This window comes from Egretta garzetta, unplaced genomic scaffold (genome assembly GCF_000687185.1).
Source record: "Egretta garzetta isolate BGI_Z169 unplaced genomic scaffold, ASM68718v1 scaffold7, whole genome shotgun sequence".
Taxonomy (NCBI): Eukaryota; Metazoa; Chordata; class Aves; order Pelecaniformes; family Ardeidae; genus Egretta; species Egretta garzetta.
This window is the reverse complement of record NW_009260350.1, coordinates 4,751,598-4,752,492: the sequence shown is the minus strand read 5'-3', so window position 1 is coordinate 4,752,492 and position 895 is coordinate 4,751,598. Positions and strand designations below refer to the sequence as shown.

General features: G+C 63.6%; 1 protein-coding gene across 1 annotated transcript in view; it reads right to left on the bottom strand.

The window, feature by feature from the left end:
- The window catches only part of LOC104129949 (scavenger receptor class F member 2), a gene marked incomplete at its 5' end in the record, with an annotated part of 14,316 nt that overhangs the window by 7,228 nt on the left and 6,193 nt on the right, over positions 1-895 (bottom strand). The window contains one exon of the mRNA XM_035898385.1: positions 776-891. Coding sequence (XP_035754278.1) covers positions 776-891 — 116 coding nt within the window. The remainder of the gene's footprint in view (positions 1-775; positions 892-895) is intronic.

The following is an 895-nucleotide window of genomic DNA, read 5'->3' as shown; positions in this document are numbered from 1 at the left end:
TCAGGGCATCCTGCCAGCGCCGGACACTGGGGAGGTGCTGGGCCTGGGGGGAACGGGGCTGAGTCCCATGCCGGCATAGGGTGGGGAGCGCTGCCTTCACCCCCACTTTATTCAACAGGGTCCTCTCCGAGGCTGCACGTCCCCATCCTCGCACCGGGATGAGCACAGGGAGGTTTCCAAGTATGTGGGGTATGGTGTTCCCCCAGCGCCTGGATGTGGGGGGTCCCTGGCAGCCCCTACACCCCTGGATCAGGAGCTCTGCTGGGTACGAGCAGCCCCTCTATGAGCCCGGTTCGTGCCTGGGCAGCATGGGGAGCTCACCCCAAATCTCTGCCCCTCCATCCTCAGCGCTGCAGAGCACAGCAGAGGGGTGGGCTCCGGCCCCAGCTTGGGGGCTCTGGCCCCAGGTGAACCTGGGGCAGGATTAGGTCAGGACCAAAAGGGCAACCAAGGCATTTCACTGCTGTGATGGGGACCGACCCTTTCCTTGGGGAACCCCAAAACCTCACCGAACAGCTCAGCAGAGCTCCAGGTACCCGTGCTTTGAGACCCAGAAGCTGTAGGCTGAGAAAAGGCTGAGCCCCAACAAGCCAGGCGGCTCGCACCAAGCACTGCGACATTACCGGGGACGCATGTGTCCCCATCACCACGCTGCCGTGCTCACCGCCCTGGTTTGGGGGTGGAAAGGATGCTGAGAGTCATGTGCACTGCCCAGCTAGGAGGAAAGCCCCCGGGGTTTGGTGCTCTGTTCCCTCCTCAAACCCCAGCACCTTACCCACGACCTTGGGTAACTTCTGGCGGCGCAGGGGGATGCGCGGGAGCTTCATGCCGATCCGACTGAAACGCCCGCACAAGCGTCTTGGTGGCTTCTTGGCTGCTGCTGGGTCCTGGCTGG